Source organism: Lontra canadensis, unplaced genomic scaffold (genome assembly GCF_010015895.1).
Source record: "Lontra canadensis isolate GAN:19392208 unplaced genomic scaffold, GSC_riverotter_1.0 scaffold32, whole genome shotgun sequence".
NCBI lineage: Eukaryota > Metazoa > Chordata > Mammalia > Carnivora > Mustelidae > Lontra > Lontra canadensis.
Window position 1 is genome coordinate 16,115,198 of NW_022631026.1, and position 18,073 is coordinate 16,133,270.

General features: G+C 38.3%; 1 protein-coding gene across 1 annotated transcript; it reads right to left on the reverse strand.

Annotated features, from left to right (window-relative positions):
* Nucleotides 1-17,473: 17,473 nt before the first annotated feature.
* Nucleotides 17,474-17,847, reverse strand: LOC116873290 (ATP synthase subunit f, mitochondrial-like). The gene has a single exon (XM_032867030.1). It carries the CDS (start codon nucleotides 17,845-17,847, stop codon nucleotides 17,587-17,589), a length of 261 nt encoding a protein of 86 aa, XP_032722921.1. The 3' UTR covers nucleotides 17,474-17,586.
* Between the last annotated feature and the right edge of the window lie 226 nt (nucleotides 17,848-18,073).

The following is an 18,073-nucleotide window of genomic DNA, read 5'->3' on the forward strand; positions in this document are numbered from 1 at the left end:
CACAATCCATACAAAAATAAGTAGCAGGTCAGATCTGACCCCAGTGATATAGTTTGCCAAGCCTTGCTTTATATTAAAGAGGCTTCAGGTTTAAGAGAATACAGTTAGTTGGCCTTTTAGAGAATTACCTACCAATTCAATTCAGTAAGCATTTGTTAAGTGTCTACTCTGTGCTCAGCATTATTCTAGGCCCTAGAGATAAAGTCATAAATAAGACAAATATTGTCCTACTCTCAGAGAATCCAAAAATGAAAGCATCAGTATTTAACTTTAGTATGCCCTGCTGCCTCTTATACAGCACGGTGCTATTTAATTACAGGTGTGTTGTAGATATGTTATGACTAGAAACTGTTACTTTAGACAAGGGTAGGCTATTGGTTGCCTCAATAAACATACCCCACAGTCTCTATCTGATTAAATTCTTTTCCCTATATCAGATCAACCTAGACGCCCATGCACTAATTCCAGCAATTCTGTAATCATTCTAAATAAATATCAAATTCCTCCTTGAAAACTGTCTTCAGACTCTGTAGTATGTTATTCTGCAGTGACAATCTTTTACATGTTGATTGTGAATTTTAATATTAGAAACTGCCAAAGATTATTTAAAGCCAAGTTAAGTAAATGAATTAGATGAGTAAGGGTGACTAAAAAAAGCAAGTAATGCTTGTTCCTTCAGAAACACAAAATCTCTGATTTCAAGGCAACCCAGTTGAAATTTTGTGTTATTTTTCTTAGACTGGCTTTTTGTGGACTGAATATTTTTGTCCCTGCACCAAATTCTTCTGTTGGTGCCCTGACCCCTGAATGTGATTGTATTTGGAGTTAATGACTTCATGAAGGTAATTAATATTAAATGAGGTCGTGAGGGTGAGGTCCTCGTCCAATGGGATTAATGCCCTTATAAGAAGGGATACCAGAGAGTTCACTGGTGCATGTGCTCTCACTTTCTCTTTATCCCCTCCCCCCTATCCACTCCACATGCACGAAGAGGCTTTGTGAAAGCACAGTGAGAAAATGGCAGGAAACAGGTCCTTACAAGGAACTGAAGTGGCTGGCACCTTGATCTGGGGCTTGCCAGCCTCCGAAACTGTGACAAATAAATTTCTATTGTTTATGCCACCCAGTCTGTGGCCCTTTGTTATGGTAGGCTGAGCTGACTAATACATGGCTCTCTAGAAATTTCCTAAAGGAGACTTTGGAAAGTTCTGAGAAATGTCAGCCTTCTTGGAATTATTTTCCACTCACCAAGGAGACTCAGTAAAGAGAAAGACACTCATTTGGTTACATAGGTTCTTGTCAGTTTTAAAAATGACAAATCATATCTTTATAAAATCGTATGTATGTACGTGTGTATGTATGTATGTATGTATGGTTTGCATCTTATTTATTTAACTTCCTAGTAACTATGAATTCTAAGCCCAGGGTCGCCTGCAAATCTAAACAAGATATACATCCATGTGGGGGTGGCTGTTTTGGAGTCTAATTGTTTAATATTTCCGGAGTGGGGGACTGCCTATAGACTTTTTAGAAAATAAGTACTTATTTAGGAATACAAAATGAGAGGAGGAGGAAAAAAAGACATGCCCATGAATAAAACTCAACCTGAAACACATAAGGTGCCTAATTTACCTTGACTAGGAGCCGCCGTCTGACATACTTCTTCCTGTGGCCTGAGTGGGAAGGCATGGTAGTCTGTATACACGGCTTGCCAGAGTCCTTATTCCTTCCCTGAATGTTATAATCTCAAAGTATGGCATTGCCACGATAATTAAGAACATATGTAATTAAAAAAAAACAAACACCTAAGACCTAGTGAACTCATGCTGACATTGATTAGAAAAATGGATTAAACTGGTGAATAATGTATTAGACTGAGATTTACAGTTACCTGCTTGTCGGACAAATAATCACTAATTTCTCCACTTGTAAGAATCAGTTACTGACTCTCTCTCACATAAAGCATTTTCCTTTCTTTGGTTGCCCAGAACAGAATTGGATTCATTTCCCTTTTTAATTTTCCATTCATTTTTAAAAACAAGTGCCCACTGGGTGCCAGTGTGTGCTTGGAGCTGGGAACATGAAGAGAAATAAGTTGGGGTCCAGGACTCGAAGTGTTGATGGCCTTGAGAAGGAACAAATGCATACAAAGAATTGCAATGCAGACAAGGGCTATATAATACAATATTGTCCAAAATGCAGCGGGAACAAATAGAGACATGAACCCCTTCTTTGAGTGCAGGGTCTAGAACTTCTCATAAACAGGGCCGCATGTTACTAAGAAAGGTGAAGGAATCACTGCACACCATTTCTTCCTCCTTCCATTCACTTAATAAAAATTGCAGGGTCAGATAAATCCAGGAACAACCAAAATCAATTTACCAGGCAAAAAAAGGAGAGGACAGGGATGAGACTTTTTATGAACTCACTATTTGAGGAGAAAGATGCATTATTTTGGTGGCAGTGGGCAACTAGGTAGAAAGAGATTGCTATTAAGTGAAAAATGAGCTTCTACAGGAAGCCATGACAATGAAAGTAATAATTAAATCTTCCTCTAACTTAGGTTGCATTGTAAGTGCTTAGCTGAAAAATGTGTCTGTACCTCCGGGCCTGCAGCAATGACATCTGTTATATTTTAGGAACAGAAAGCTAATGAGGTGGAATCTGGAGTAGTGAGCTTAATTGGGCTTGTTTTGATTAAGTGTATGTGCTGGGAATATTCTAATCACTTGTCTGAATTGCAAAACAGCCAACGTAAGCCCCCAAATTCTTGCAACCATTTGTGAATCAGTTTAGAATAGATGGGGAGATTGTATGGAGGAAAGAGTAAACTGCAAAGCAAAAATTATCTGAAGTTCGGGTGAAGTAAAATGCAGGTAGTGTTCCATGCCTAATTAGCAACTTCAGGCCTGAATAGCAGCCCAGTCATACCTGTCTGCTGTTCACTCTAAGTTAAGGCATTGGCTCCGAGAATCAAAACATGTCAGAGCCTGAAGGACCACAGTGAGCACAGTGCCATCTGCCTACCTTGCTTCCAGAGAATCAGAGGCCCAGAAAGGAAGGGGCTCTCCCCAGACCACCACGGACTCCATGGCAGGGTCTAAAGAAGATCCGAGGTCTCCTAATTCTTAGTCAGCGACTCCTCTCTCTACTTGCTCAGACCGGGGAGTGAGAAGACAGTCAAGTGCAGACAGGGTTTGATACGACAGTTCCCATCCGAACATCAAAGATTGCTTTCAAAGGTCTGTTGGCCTCACATAAGGAGTTAGGAATTTTTTATTTTCTCTGTCATACTCTTTTCTTGTTCTGAGCTTTTCCATCTCAGAATAGAAATTAATTCTTTGTATAAGGGGCGCCTGGGTGGCTCAGTGGGTTAAAGCCTCTGCCTTCGGCTCAGGTCGTGATCCCAGGGTCCTGGGATCGAGCCCCGCATAGGGCTCTCTGCTCAGCAGGGAGCCTGCTTCCCTTCCTCTCTCTCTGCCTGCCTCTCTGCCTACTTGTGATCTCTGTCAAATAAATAAATAAATAATCTTTAAAAAAAAAGTTTTAATTCTTTGTATAAATATTTAACATTTTTCTTCTTCTCTACACTGTATGTTTCATGAATGCAGCCCTCATCTGTGTACCTCTGGATATCACACCATACTGATTTTGTTTTTCCGTAAGGATTTGCCAAATCAAGGATAAATATGTGACGATGTCAGTGAACATCTCGACCTAGCAAGAAATGGCAAAAGAAAAGGACCAAATCTTAAAGGGAAAAAGTCTTTCTTTGTATGTAATATTTGCAGAGTGGCATCTCTGCTCTGGAAAACACAGAAATAGAGATACAAAGGTTGAAAGAGGAAGGTGAGCCTGGAAGTCAGAGAAAGGGATCCTGTACCTTGGACAGATGTCCAAGAGGGCTTTGGGGGTGTTGGAGTTTAAAGTATCACACATGCAATTCACTTCTTCCATTCCGTTCAAGTTAGTTCAAACAGCATTTCCTGGGTATCTGTTTATTTTAGACCTCATCTGAACCCCGGAGAGATGGGGATAGCAGACCCACCCCTGCTTTCTTGACCTTGAGAGTCAATAGTTGATAAACTTTCTCACCCTGTAGTAAGCATAGCACATGCAGACTATTTGCTGATACTCACGATCTCCAAATAAGCTGCTGTGTGCCCTCATGCGCCTCTCGCCTAATGCAGAACATAGATGGAAAAAATGATGTGCCGATGGAAAAAATGCTACCTTGAGATACTGAGATCATTAAGGAATGAGGTCAGAGACCAGAGAGAGAGTGTGTATATGAGAATGAGAGTGAGAGCAAAGAAACAACAGAAATAATATTTGCAATAAACTAACTCCCAAGGTCAGCAATGAAAGTAACTAGAATAAATATTCTTAATAAGGAGGCAGACAAGCAAAAAAAAAAATATATATATATATATGTGTGTGTGTGTGTGTGTGTAAGATATAGCCTCTGACTGGAGCAGCCATGACTGTGATTAAATTTGCGGAGCTGTATTTAAAAATTACCTCTATGATGACGGGTTTCAGGCCAAAACCTCAACCTCTTCTCCCCACAACTATATTACTGACATATCCCTCTTTCCTGCCACTCACAAAGTTACTTCAGGGTGTCCACCGGGTGAAGTGGGAATTGGATAGGTACGGGAGTTGAAAAAATTCACAAAACCCAGAAAAATAAGTGCAGGTTATGTGAAGCCAATTTCCCTTAACTGCTGGTGTAAAGGCCCAAACATGCAGAAAGAGTATGAATAATCGAAGTAAATTTTAATTAGTTTTAATCCTTCCTTGTTCTCCTATAAATAGGGTGGGCTGTTTCCAATGTTCTATTACCTTGGCATGTATGTAATATTTACTGGTACACAGAAACACTATGCAACAATTTAGGATAGATATTAAAGAAAAATGCTTTACTCAATGTAAACTGCAAGGATAATTTAGGCTGGCAGAATGTAATTACCCAAACTGGAACACATTCCTCAAGGGAGCAAGAAAGCATGAGAAGACGGTATGCTATCGCACCCTGTGATGAGAGCAGCAGTTTTGGAAAATGAAAAGAAAATGAAGTAGGGATGAAAGTCATACAAGAAGACCTGCCATTTCTGATGACCTTTGGTGAGAGATGAATTGGGGGAATTTCATGAGAGTAATTGCTGCATTGGAAGCACCTTTAAGTTCATTTCATCTGACTCTACATCCTCCCTAAGTGGGTGTTGGGTCTGTACTTGAGCACTGCAGGGATAGGGAGTTGACGATCTTCTCAGAGGGTCAAAATGATCCCTCTTATGGATTAAAGAACTTGCTTCTTACAATGTCTACCAGCTGGACTTTGGCCTCTGAGAGCCATACAATATGCTCTTTCCCTCCTCCACCAGATACCGTTTAACTATTTCAATACCATTTCCATGAACTGTCTAAATCTTCCCTTGGCTAAATGTTCTCTCTGCTTTCTTCTTCTTTTTTTTAAATTAATTAATTAATTAATTAATTATGTTCTCTCTACTTTCAACTGTGCCCTAGATAATACATTTCTAGACCCGCCACTATTTTAATCCAGCACCTCAAAATAAGCTATCATTATGTTTTTCTATCCTAGTGTCCTGAATTGGATATATTACTCTGATGACACGGGAGAGGGTTGGCCTACCACTCTCATGGATCTGACGTTATACCTGTGTTAACTGGTCTGAAAAAGCTTCTTTGGTAGCTGCTTCCTTTTGTTAACTCAAGCTGAATCTAACAATGCTCTAACAAATTCAGCTCTTTTTCTCAGTCCCCTAAGTGAGATTGACCCAGAGATCTCCCAGACCTTTTTCTTCTCAGCTTTTTGTAGATAGACCCCTGGTATCTCTCATCCCTTTCTTAATATCTGTACTTAAAGTTTCATATATTTCCATATTATTACTCTCAATGGTTTTTAGTAATAATAATAAAATAAGAATATAATAATGTCCATAAAGAAGAAATAATCCCCATTCTGTTGTCCAAGCTATGAAGGATTTCAGAGCTATATGCAGTGGTGTGTTTGGGGATTTGACTCCGCAAAGGCAGAACCAGCTGAATGGGATGAAAAAAGAGGAAGCATCTCACTCCTGTTTGAGGTGAAATGACAGGGTGTGTTGTCATAGGTCATGTTGTCTTTACTGTACTTCTGACCACACGGATGAAGCCTATAAATGGCAGCACTACCTTGGACAAAAATTAATAAAAAAAATCATAGGTGTATAGGTTTTCTGTTGAAAATTTTCTTGGCTTTGTTCCAAATTCTATTAATCTTCAGCATCCCTATTCAGATAGTAAGATGTGTCATAATAATACAATAGAAACCCCACCAATTAATCACTATTACTATTTCCAAATGGGTGCCATGTCATTATACTGAGGTGCAGTAAGACATCAGGGTGTGGGGATGGGTGGGTATGGTCTGCCGATATGCACCATCACTTATCAAGGAAACATATTTGATATTGTTCTGGGTTTCTACCTTTATAGTGCTTTGCTAAATATTCCTTTCTCTCTATACTATTAACTTTAACAAAGAGACCGTCCCCCATCAGTTTTTTTTTTTTTTTTGACCACAGTTAAAGCACAGATTTTCGAAAAGAAACTATGTGAGCTTGTTAGTTTTAGTTTATACTGAATGTTGCTTGAATGATGTGGGCAGTAATTGTGCACATTAATAAAAGGTGAATGGGTGGGTTAAGGAATCATAAAGATACATATTTATAAACAGCGCATGTTTAAATGATGTATTTGGGGATGATGTGGATACAATCCCACAAAGATTTTACTAGATTCACACCATTCCACACTATGCTCATCCACGCCACCTTATTCAGTACAATACAACATTCTGCCATCTTACCATCTAGTGATATAAATGGGTCAGAGGACAGGCTCTCTGCCTTTACTGTGTTTCTTCTTATTGGATTAGAATCTAAATGTAAGTTCTTTTGATAGTTCTCCAGGCTAAAATATACATTTGATTTTTGTAGCATTGGATGGTCTCATGAGAGTCAAGTTTTTCATGAACCTATCAAAACAAACAAAAAACAATCCTTGCTCTCCTGTTCAGTAGGGAGAGGGGGCTCCTCCATAGACATAGTTGTCCATGCCATATATAGTATAGTGTGGAGACCACCATTACCAGGACTAAGAAAAAAAAAAAGATACAAACCAGAGCTTATGAATTTACCATCCAACATCTTTTCCCAGCAAATTTTTTATCTCGGAATTTCTCCACAGCTTATGCATCTTGATTTTGTCTTCTCTGTTTTACTTTGCACTTGTTTTGGGGGTGTGGAAGTAATATTACACTGCAGTAATTATTATCCCAACAATGTGAGGAAAAAGAAAATTATTGTCTCCAATTAGAGAATTAGATAATGGAATTAGGTTTCTTAGTTGTTTTTTTTTTTCATCAATAGTTGCTACTTACTTGCCATTATGAAAGAAACCAACAAAATTTAATTTCAAATATATCTAATTATAACTGAAAGAATTGATTTTATTTTTCAATAATTTTCAAGCCTTGTTTTCCTCTACTTACAACTTCTGTGACTATACAATTGCATTTAAAAACAAAACAAAATATTTGTTAACCCACTATATATATAGTACATACACACAAATACATATGCATGAATATATAAACAACATATATGTAAAATATATAACACACTTACATGTGTATTTACAACACACGTGATACATATACATACCTATGCATACATATACACATGTGCTTATATGTGTATTATGTGTGTGTATAAGCAGTCTATGTATTTTTTTTTAAAGATTTTTTTTTAAAGATCTCTTGACAGAGAGAGAGAGAGAGAGAGAGAAAGAGCACAAGCAGGGGGGAACAGCAGAGGTCGACGGAGTAGCAGGCTTCCTGCTGAGCAAGGGAGCCCCATGTGGGACTTGATCCCATGACCCTAGGTTCATGGCCTGAGCTGAAGGCAGACGCTTAACTGGGTGAGCCACCCAGACCCCACTATGTATCTATTTGTTAAATGAACCAAATATTTCTTGGTAGAAAACATTGAAGCGGGGCTCAGTGGGTTAAAGCCTCTGCCTTCAGCTCAGGTCATGATCTCAGGGTCCTGGGATCAATCCCGCATCAGGCTCTCTGCTGAGCAGGGAGCCTGCTTCCCTCTCTCTCTCTCTCTGCCTGCCTCTCTGCCTACTTGGGATCTCTCTCTGTCAAATAAATAAATAAAATTTAAAAACAAAACAAAACAAAACAAAACAAAAAAAAACATCAAAGGTTCACAGAGGGAGGAGAAAAATGATCATTGTCATGTTGCATATCTAACAAAGGAAATAGTTAGAAATGCTCTAACTTAGTAGTAGTAAATAAAGTAATTCCAGTGAAGCAATGAAGTCACAATAATTTCCTTTCCAACTCCTTTGGGTCATTGAGGTGGATTTGGGTGTTATATGCAAACAATGAATCAGGGGAACATTACATCAAAAAACTAATGATGTATTGTATGGTGACAAACATAACATAAAAAAAGGAAAATGTTCACCATATAGATATGTTAACATTTTCTGTGGTTTCTGACTGAGTTTCTTTCATCAGGAGCCACTTTGCTTAGGACTGACACCTAAACACAGAGTTCTCCAAATCTAAACTTGTTCCTAACACATTTCTGCCTTGCCTTCAGTATCTCATCTCTAGGAAAACTTAATGTTCATCACAATAACTGGTGCATGACATGCTTTTGACAAATGTTTGTTGATTGAATAATTGCTGATTATTTCTACTCTGGCTCATATCTTTGGGTCTTTTTCTGGTCCTAGTCACTACTACAATGTTAGTTAATTCTTTACATTAAGGTCTTTTTTATCTGATAAATAGTAGAAGATACAGTTGTTTAAGCAAATTTCTAGGGAATTCATTAAGTATTTAAAGCTAACCAGTTCTATTAAGTATCTAAACCATCCCTTTCCTTCCTTTGCCTTCCCTTCCCTTTCTTTTTTTCTTTTTTTCTTGTGTTGTTTTTTTCCCCTTCCCCTTTCCCTTCCCTTTTCTTTCTTTCATGGCCAGGGACCTCAAGCTTCATCATCTGAGGAATAACTTTGTCCCCTTGCTTGAATAATTCTAAATTTTACTTTTTTGTGCGGTGTAACTGGATTTCAAAATCATAATTAAACTTCAACATAAGTTCAGAATTTAATTTGGTATCCAAAAGTGCTTTCTTGGTATGTAGAAACTTGCTTGCAATTTAGCCATAATCTTTTTATTAAAAAATGGCACACAAAATTAATTAATGTTTACCCTGTTTCCCATATAACCTCTGATAGCTACTCACCCTGAGAGGCCCCAGGGAAATAGGAGGCAACTCTATAGGCACAAGCCAAGGGCCCTTGATTAACTTTGAACTTGGAATTTATTATTTTTTTTTCTTTCTGAATATAGAAGCAACAGGATGTATGTAGGCTGCAGTGCAATCTAATGATTGAAAAAAAAAAAAAGAACTGGAAACATTGCTTTGCCTACACACAATCCTGTTTGTCTTTTTGCAGTGAGTTAAACCACCCCTTCCGTGAAGTTTTCCCAGCCGTTTCTTGTTCATTGTGCTGTTTATCCTTAGAAGTCCTTGGCACTTATGGTCTATAATATGCAATCCGGCCCTCAGTTATTGGATGCTGAACCACTGATGAACCACTCCTTCACGTGGGGTCCTTCCCCTCCTGATGACAGTGAACTCATTGAAGGCAGGGGTTAGTCTTTTTCTTTTCTTCTTCTTCTTCTTCTTTTTAAACTTTCTAAATCTGGCCCAGATCTTTATGCATAACTAGGCACAATATAAATATTCAGCACATATTTTCTAACTGGCTTTTCCAGCATATCTATCAGGAGAGATGGGGGCAGGAAACATAGGAATGTGGAAGGCTTTGGAAAGAGAATTCTAGGGCAGGGTCTAGAGGCCATGAGAAGTTTTGTTGTTTGTTTTCAGGTGATACTACCGGTTATGACTACAAGGGTGTGTGTGTGTGTGTGTGTGTGTGTGTGTGTGTGGTTGTTTTGTGTGTGTCTATTCTTTGTATTGTGTTCTTAGTAATGTGTCACTTGGCAGCAAGCTTTAGAATGGGACCCTTGAATAATAGATGAGATTTTTCACTTAGCGGAAGGTGCAAGGATTCTGTCTTTTCTGATTCTCACATTCTGGGTCAATGGACCTAAAAGAGACATCAGTAGTCCCAAAGGGTAATTTCTGCTTCAATCTCATAAGAGTCTGAGGATAGACTATTATCATCAGCGTTCCTCCATTGGAGGAGGCTGAGTGAGAATGATGTTAGTGGGGGGATCCAGTGCTTGTCCTCATGTGGCTCACAGTGTTCTTGGAGAATCCAGACTCAGGCTCAAATTATTTAGATTGATGTAAGACATTATGGAATTAGAGTAAAAAATGGTGGCTCTACTTTTTTTTTTTAAGATTTTATTTATTTATTTGATAGAGATCACAGTAGGCAGAGAGACAGACAGAGAGGAGGAGAAGCAGGCTCCCCGCTGAGCAGAGAGCCAGATGTGGGACTCGATCCCAGGACCCTGAGATCATGACCCGAGCCGAAGGCAGAGGCTTAACCCACTGAGCCATCCAGGTGCCCTGGTGGCTCTACTTTTAATGTATAAACCTATTCCCAAAACGTGAAGCTTACTATGGTATGCAGTACCCTGCCCAGAGCATTGCATTGGTGTAGCTCAGCAGTGGCACTGGGCAAATGGCTTCTTTCATTTGAATATATGAGGAGTCCCTCTATTGATTCTAAGATAGCTAGTTCTGCCTTACTGTATCAGTACGAAATACATGCTATATATCCAGTGGTAGAACAAGACAATGTTTCTCACAGTGTCATCCGAGAACATTAGTTGACACACAGATTAAATTTGTAAGGAAGAAGAGAATGAAGTTTTATGGTTTATGTTGTAGATTCATTTGTATAAGTGATTAAGTGGTTGTATAAAAAGAAAAGTGTGATTCAACACATCCAAGATAACTTAGAGCTCCTATCTTTATGTCTTTTTAATCAATGCCATATCTGGAGGCAGACTAATTACATTTTCATTTGGCCCCAAGTTAGGAGGGTCAATTTAATAAGCTGTTTGACAGACAAGGTTCAAATAATCTTGCTAAGCTAGAATAACAGCCCTAAACATATAAAATCATAAATATTTATTTAACATCTACTATTTGTTAGGCGCAGAAGAAAGTGCTGTACATGCATTACCTCAAAAAATGCTACGTACTACGTACCCAAAATGCTATGAAGAAACTTCTGATTTCCTGCCCAGGATATAAGAAGCTTGGAAGTCACCATTTCATCCTAACAACAAGTAAAAAGCAGAACAAACTGAAAATTCAAAAACTCTTTCCAGATCCCTAAAAGAAGTGAGGTCCTAGGGCAAGCTGCCATTCCACAGACTCGAGGGGCTGGCAGGCAAATACAAAGAATCAGAATCTACCAGAGCAGAAAGAAGGCCATGAGCTGAAACCTCCCTGGGAACTAGTGCTGGGATATGAAAACTGGAACTTTAGTTCCTTATTTTGATTTTGAAATATACCAAAGCATTCTCTTCTTCTTAACAAGATCTGCCTTTAGGAGAACCTATTAAACCAGGGCCCAAACTACCAGGGTTTTATCAGAGACTAACTGATCCAGGGGAGGGTAATAGCCAACTCCAACCCACTCTAGCTATCCTGTTCCACCTAAGGGAGGGTAAGAAAAACTAAGAAGTACTCCTGAAGTTCACAGTCCAGAGGCATAGCCCCTTAAAAGACTGAAATCTAGTAGGACCATAGAATACTTCCCCTATCACCACACCTTACCACATCCTAAAGTTCTGTTTATATCAGTTCCTTTTACCTACTACATTATGTATAGTTATCAAGAGTCTGTAAAAACATTTTCCTCATTTTATTGGGTTGATTTTTATCATTGAATTATGAGATTTTTTCACCTTTTCTTTGCAAAAGCCTTTGTCATATATTTTGCAAACAAAATGCCCAATTAATAGATAAGGAGACTGAGGTTCAGAGAAGTTGGGCCCTGTCTAATATTCACATAGCTAGTAAGTGGCAGAGCCAGGATTTGAACCTGGGTAGTTAACCAACCTACTATATAAATTGTTTAGGTCTTCATATAGCTTTATATTACCTTTTATATATACGTTAAAATATGCTTTATATTTTAGGTAAAATGTGTAACTGTTGTTCAAGATTGGGAAAATATAAATGCTAATATTCATGAGGAAGGACTTTCGTATTTCAGTAACTTTAAGGTCAACCTGAACCAAAGGCATAAGATGGCTATTTGAAAAATCAAATGCAAAAAAAAGAAAAGAAAAGAAAAATCAAATGCAAATCTGAGCTACATAATGTGTAGCTCAAGGGAAGCAATAATCCCACCACACATCAAGACCCCATTTGGGGTGGTATTGATTTTTAAGAAGAGGCTTTAAAACACAGTGTGTCCAGAAGAAGACAATAATAAGATTTACAAAGGCCCTGGAATATATTGCCAGATTAATTCAACAGTATTAATTGTATTAATTAATTAATTGTATTAATTGAGTACCCTGTGATAGATATTATGGTATGATGCCGAACAAAACAGTGCTTATCAGAAGTTGAGGTTCAAGCAATTTCGTGTATTCATCCCAAAGGAGAGGTAACTTGAGAGTAGGATAAGAGGATAAAGTGTGATTCAGTTACCAAAACCATTTAGGTACATCCTCTGTCTCCCACATTATGTTTGAGAACAGGGATACAGGGATGAATAAATATAACACGATGACCATTCTCAAGGAGATCACAGTCTAGTAAATGAGAGATGGACCACATATTCAACTGTGATAGGATGAATACTGTACTAGTAAAATATGTAGTGGGCTAACAAACTATGGGATGCAGCGGAAGTCAGCTGAAGTGCTTCTGTTTGAGGAGAATCACAGAAGAGGGTAACTTGATCGCTTTCTGCAAATATTTTAGGAGCTGCTATTTGACACAAGAAACAGGTTTGTTAAACAAACAAAGCCCACCAGAAGGAGCATAAACATTTGGAAATTGTAGAAAAGAACATCTATTAATAGGTGAAAATTTTTTTTTCTAGAAATAAAAGATGAGATAATAGGTTACCCTGAAAAAAAAAAAAAAAAGTGAATTCCACACCACTGAACATGTCCTGGCAGAGTCCAGCCCATCATCTGGCAAGGCCATTATGGACCAGATTCTTACCTTGGTGCAAGGTTGAGCTAAGTGATTTTTAAGGTCACTCCAAATTCTGAGAATCTGTTACTGGCATGAGCAGCTTCCTAAGTTGGAAAGCTACTTAAGGAAATGTTGATTGGTTTGTTTTTTAGATATTTTAAAGCATTAGCTTTTTCCTGACATAAGTCCAGCATAAATCTTGTGGGTATGACCTCGTACCTGTATCTTCATATTATCTGGCTAGAGCTTATTTTAGGATTTTAGCCTGTTAATTATCCTGTACATAAAGAAATGGTTTTTGTCCAATGAGCATACACTCCAAAAGACCAGAGCAGAGGCACAGAGTTATAGTTTCTAACCAAAGCAGTGCTGATTTCCCAGCTTTCAAGCTTGAAAAGGGCCAGGCAATTTTTTACTTGGTCCTGTCAGTCTGTGATCTGGGAATCCTACATCATGTTAGCTGGGGACATCCACACTTTCCTGGGGAGATTTCCTTTAATCCAGATTACTGAAGAAATGTTTATATTCTTTCATTCCTCTCTTTTTGGAGTAGTGGGAAGTATAAGGCACTAGGATTCAGGAATGCTGGATTCAGTTCTTTGCTTTGTTGCTTAATACCCATATAAATAAATGTTTGGAGATTTAGATTCCTATAAATCATGAGAGATGCATTGAGTCTGTAGTTTCTAGATATCAGTTTGACTTTTTAATTTTTTTTTTTTTTTGAGAGCTTATAAACTATTCAATGTGGAGCCTCAGCTTCAGGGAGTCTGATTCAATAGATCTTGAGTAGGTTTAAGAAATAATATGTTTCTTTTAAGTTTTTCCAAGGATCCTGATGGTACAACCCAATTTGGCAAGTGGGTAAGATGATTTCTAAGGTCCTTTTCAATTCTAAGAGTCTCTGAGTTTGTGATTCTGTTTTTCTCTCGTCAAAACTTCAGTGATTTTATACAGACATATATATATCTTAAAAAGAAAAGGCTTTTACGCACCACAGCCCAAGTGGAAAAATTCAATTCACTTGTCATTATAGGCAACATCATTTTATTTTAACAATTTCCCTTTCTAATGCTGTTCAGGTAGTTTGAAGAAGTGTCCAAAAAATGAAAAAGCTGAGAGGAATTAAATAAACATTTAGCCAAGTCATTGTACAACCTTCCCCCCACCCATCTGCCCACCCTTCTAATTCCTTCCCTTCTTTCTGGTCTCAAACATTTAAGCAACACATAAGAGAAAAACGCTCTCCCTTAAGCCCATTTCTGAAATGATTCTATTTTTAAACACTGCAGTTCATCTCAATTGTGCTCAAATTCAATTCACTTGTGATTGTGTGCTATATTATTTTCTTTATCAATTTCTCCCCAGACTCAGTGGGGCAGTGATTGAAATTTGAAAGCTTATGGGGGGAATAAAGTCCAAAACAGTATTGAGGAAAATGTGTCTTGAGTCTGTTGGCTGCAAGAAGCCCTTGCTTTCCCTCAACACCCAATCCACTTTCATCCATAGACTCTCGATAAACCCCATCCAGCCAAAATGACTTAAAAAATAAATTTGAATAGATTCTTCCATCATCAAAAGAGTTCTTTTCTCCCTAGTCTTAAAACATTTTATTTTTTTTGTTGCATCATGTGCGTAATGCTTTGGCTAAGATTGCCTTGCTTTTGGTTGCTAAATCTTTGCTGTGCCTTAGGTGAAGTCAGCATGTATCCATCTAAGGCATTAGGAATGTTGGCTGTTGGAATCTTCTTGGAATGGAAGGATAATGCTCATTCTGTTCCCAAACTACCTTGGCTTTTGAACACAATGAGAACTTATTTCAAATATAACCACCCTGATTAGTATCATATTTGCAAAACATTTGATATCATCTAATTATTAATTACATTCTAATTTCTTTCTCCCACAATTCAGTGGAAAAGCAATCACCAAGTATGTTAGGGGCAATGAAGGGAACAGCAATTAACAAGACCAGGGTCCAAACACCAGTGTAAGTATGTACAGGTCTCGTGTTTGTTTATGTTGCCCACAAGATAATTTTCTCATTCATGTCCGACCCCTCATCTGATGGTGGAAATGCCACACTCAGGTCATTACCTCCTCTGGTATACAGCTCCATGTTTGCCTATGACTTCTTCATTATACGCTTTCTTAGCCTATTGTTTTGCGTCCCATTACTTTCAAAATATTGGTTTCTTTGTGTCATTGGCCACTTGGGTTTACTTATACTCTTTTGGGCACTGAACTTGGAAGAGAGTACAATGATCCACTGAAGCACATTTATTTTATGGGTGGGTAGAATATAAGAGGCCGAAAAGTGCAATTTCTCCCAAATATATTGCGCATGTCCAGATCTTTATTCAAAATCCTGCTAACCCAACTCTGCGTTCATGAATATCTTTTCTCTTACCTATACCACTTAGTAAAAATAAGCCCTTTCTTCAAAGTCTGCCTCCTCCAAGAAGTCTTCTCTGACCACTTCCATTTCCATTCAATGTATACTTCCGTTGTGCTCTTATTTACTCTTCATGCAGCTTAATGTTTCTAGTATGTATATCACCTTAAACAGACTATATAGATCTATGCCCCTGCATAGCCACACTGTGTCCTAACCTCCTTGTCACTGTCTGGCACAGAGTTGGCACAGGCCAATTGCTTAAGCAGTATTTGTGAGACATATGATAGTAATAACATTTTATTGAATACTTACATGCTAAGCACATTATATGTTATCTCATAACAACTCCATGAGTTAAATACCATTACTATTCCATTTTTAAAAATGAAGAAATTGAGAAATTAGATGGTTTAAACAGTGTGCTTAGTGTCAGAGCTGGGATATGAAGTTGGGTTCTGTCTTAGAGCAAATACCCTACAATGTGATGATGTTTCTCTCCAGGGCTTGGCTCTGTGATTTATTCTTTTATTTCTTCTCTGTTTAATCACCATAATCATATCTGGAGGGTGGGGTGGAAAGTGGTATTTTATGGTTTAAAAAAAGATGTATAAATAGTCAGAAATTCTCCATGGAAGAGCTTATAGGGGATTGATGTTGGGAACAAGGAGTGTATAAAGTCACATTATACAGTTAGCTGAGGTACTTGGATTCTAAGTGATTTAATTCCATAATGATGGTAGTATTTCTCAAAAATGGAAGAGGCACCAAAGGTGGAATCTTCACTTCCAGTATCACAAATGGAGTGAGAGACTACAGAGTTTGTTAATGCTGTCTAATCAGGTCACTCACCTGGGCCCACTTGACACCCAAATCTCTATCCCCTTCTGCTTTCACAGCAGAGGAAAGGGATGATAGTACTTCCCCTCTCATGGATTTACATAATTGTAAAGCATCAATGACGCCATTGCTTTTTCAAAATGATTGTTGGAATGTGATTAGCTACTACAAGTCCCAGAATAAAATACATCTGTATATTTCCTGCCTTTATGAATGTCTGAGAACAGACAATGGACTGGAGAAGCATCTGAGAGAAGCAGGCGAACATCTGCTAGATCAATAGCCCTTATACAATTACCCTCCTTAGAAGGCAAACCCTAAATGACCCACAGCAAGAATTTTATTCATAAAGAGACTGAAACAAAGGAGACAGTGTTTAAAAAGTACTTTCAAAATTATAAGAAACTGTCCAAATATGAGCTATTTTGTTTAAACAGTTCATTAAAAGACCCCCTACTCAGGGTCTTCAGTATTTCTGGGGTAGTGAAAACATAAAGGAAGATGCCTGTGGTTTCAACATGTATTGGAAAGAACTGAGACCTATTAAAATAGAAAAGAAAAAAATTGAGTGAATGAAAGATCCTAATCTATGATTATCATTGGAATGATCTATGCATTGAACAAGCCTCTGAAATGTTCTCTGCAGTCCTTTGACAATGCAGCCTCCTTATCTGAGTCTTTCTTATTTGAATTTTAGAGTTTAGGTCATAGAGACAACCTAGTTTCAGGAAAGTAAACGTTCTATCCTACACCTGACAGTGGGAACCCCACAGGGATCTCAGCAGCATATATTGGTGTGGAGCCTAGAGAGGGGTGATGGGACGGGGTGAGGATTGTAAACAGCAGGAACATATAAAAATGTGTGCAGTAATATTGCCTTTTTACAGTTCTTCTAAATACTGCAGTGGCCAGGAAAGAATTATGATATCCCCTGAGTAATCTAAAAATACTAAGGACATGTGATTATCTGTTACTTTTCTTTTCCTTTTTTTTTTTTTTTAACAGTCATCTTTTATTGGTTGTTAATTCTGAATTACAGTATGAAAGGATTCAAGGGTGCCAAGCAAAGGTCATGGTCAGGAATGCCACGTGTGTCTCCACACTGGGCCCTCTTCTGTGCTACTTGCGTATCTGTTCATGCTTGAGTTCCTTGTAACAAGAAAAGTAGTTGAAAACCACATAAGCTGCCAGCACCACAGAAATCCCAGTGATGCCCCCTTTCTTCACCTTGACATACTTGTTGTAATACCGGTAGTAACTTCTTTGAAATGCTCCAGAAGTGCCTTTAGGGGTGAAATCCTGCATCAGTATCCAGCTGGGCAGCTCTCCTAGTTTCACATCCATGAGCTTCTTCTCCTTCACTGGTATGACTGACACCATCTTGGAGTCCTGGGTGTCCGCTCCCCTGTTACTTTTCCTTTTTTTTTTTTTTTTTTAAGATTTTATTCATTTATTTGACATCACAAGTAGGCAGAGAGGCAGGCAGAGAGAGAGGAGGAAGCAGGCTCCGTGCTGAGAAGAGAGCCCAATGCGGGGCTCGATCCCGGCACCCTGGGATCACAACCACAGCCGAAGGCAGAGGCTTAACCCACTGAGCCACCCAGGT

Excerpts from the sequence above, each read along its gene's own strand:
- LOC116873290 (XM_032867030.1), bottom strand. The coding sequence starts at position 17,847 with ATGGTGTCAGTCATACCAGTGAAGGAGAAGAAGCTCATGGATGTGAAA.